The sequence below is a fragment of the Papilio xuthus genome, unplaced genomic scaffold (genome assembly GCF_000836235.2).
Source record: "Papilio xuthus unplaced genomic scaffold, Pxut_1.1 DF826938.1, whole genome shotgun sequence".
NCBI classification, from domain to species: domain Eukaryota; kingdom Metazoa; phylum Arthropoda; class Insecta; order Lepidoptera; family Papilionidae; genus Papilio; species Papilio xuthus.
Genome location: NW_013531711.1, coordinates 1,591,310 through 1,592,706, shown reverse-complemented (window position 1 = coordinate 1,592,706; position 1,397 = coordinate 1,591,310). Strand labels below are relative to the sequence as shown.

General features: G+C 30.9%; 1 protein-coding gene across 1 annotated transcript in view; it reads left to right on the top strand.

Moving 5' to 3' along the window:
- Positions 1-1,397, top strand: part of LOC106121575 (4-coumarate--CoA ligase 1) — a 9,678-nt gene that overhangs the window by 3,408 nt on the left and 4,873 nt on the right. The window contains exons 3-4 of the mRNA XM_013317287.1: positions 7-105; positions 1,107-1,395. Coding sequence (XP_013172741.1) covers positions 7-105; positions 1,107-1,395 — 388 coding nt within the window. The remainder of the gene's footprint in view (positions 1-6; positions 106-1,106; positions 1,396-1,397) is intronic.

Genomic DNA, 1,397 nt, shown 5'->3' with positions numbered 1-1,397 from the left:
CGGTAGCTGTTATGTTGCCCAATATTCCCGACTTTCCCCTCGTCGCATTGGGAATATTAGAAGCTGGGGGTGTTATTAGTACAATTAACCCCGTATATACCCCACGTAAGTTTTTTGTATCAAATTAACACGCCACATGAATTAGCACAAATTGTCATCACGAAATTAAAAAAAAATCTTTCTTTAGCTACTCGATTAATCACAAACATATATTAAGTAAAGTAATACATTTCGGAAAATTCATTCTACATTCCTTTGATCTTTCCGACTTCTTTGTTTTGTTCTAAGTTTTTATATCACTTAAAACCTTGTCCAACTTTTCTTTTGGAAACTAACGCAAAAGATGTAGTGGTAATTTTATGAATTTGCTTTATAATAATGACATTTTGAAACGATGTAGGTAATGATCCGAACCGAAATATTAAAGCAAATTCTCATTGTGTATTCACAAAGGCGTTTAACCAGTGTAAGTAAGCTTGTATTGTCAGTGAGTGTAATTTAAGATGATCGTATTCTCGAAACACAATCAAGCTGTTATTTGAGTTTACGAGAAAATGATAAGCATCAAAAGCAATGTTCCTCATTATTAAAAAATAGTTCAAAATTAACATAAATTTAAAATTGTGAAAATTATTCAGCAATGTTACTTTATGTTTATTTCTTGAAATCCGAATTCATTCAATTTTTTTAAACTTTTTACTTCACCGAAACAAAGTTGTTCGCTAAATCGCCGACGGCTAAAATTCTACACATATAAAAATTGGAGTCTCCAAAACAAACAACCAATATTTATTGTTTTTACAATTTTAGTCTGTATGTTTGTCTGTTTGTTCCGGCTTCTCTTTGAAATTTGCTAGACCGATTTTGAAGGGACTTTTACTGGTAGGTAACTGTAATAAGGAATGACAAAGGCTACCTTTATTTTAGAATTGTTTTTTATTTTATTATACTAAAATAAAACAAACAAAGAAAGTATTTCACGCGGACGAAGTCGCGAGCACAGCTAGTATTGAATAAAATCTTATTGATCGATAAAAGGTCAATGCCGTAACACATTTTCATCAACATTAATTAAAATATTTTATTAATGAATAAAATAATTCCAGATGAAATACAACGACAATTGCTACTAAGTGAAGCAAAAGCAGTTGTAACTATTTGCGAAACAGTGAACACTGTTAAAGAAGCTATAAAATTAGCAAAATTAAATATTCCTATAATAGCTGTAAAGACTAATGGAGAATCAGTACCACAAGATATAGTTTCATTCCATGAATTGACTGAAGATGTACATATAGATAAGTCCTGTTTGAAAGAAGTCAGACGAAGTATTGACGATATTTGTTTCTTACCATATTCAAGTGGAACTACAGGACTTCCTAAAGGCGTACAACTGT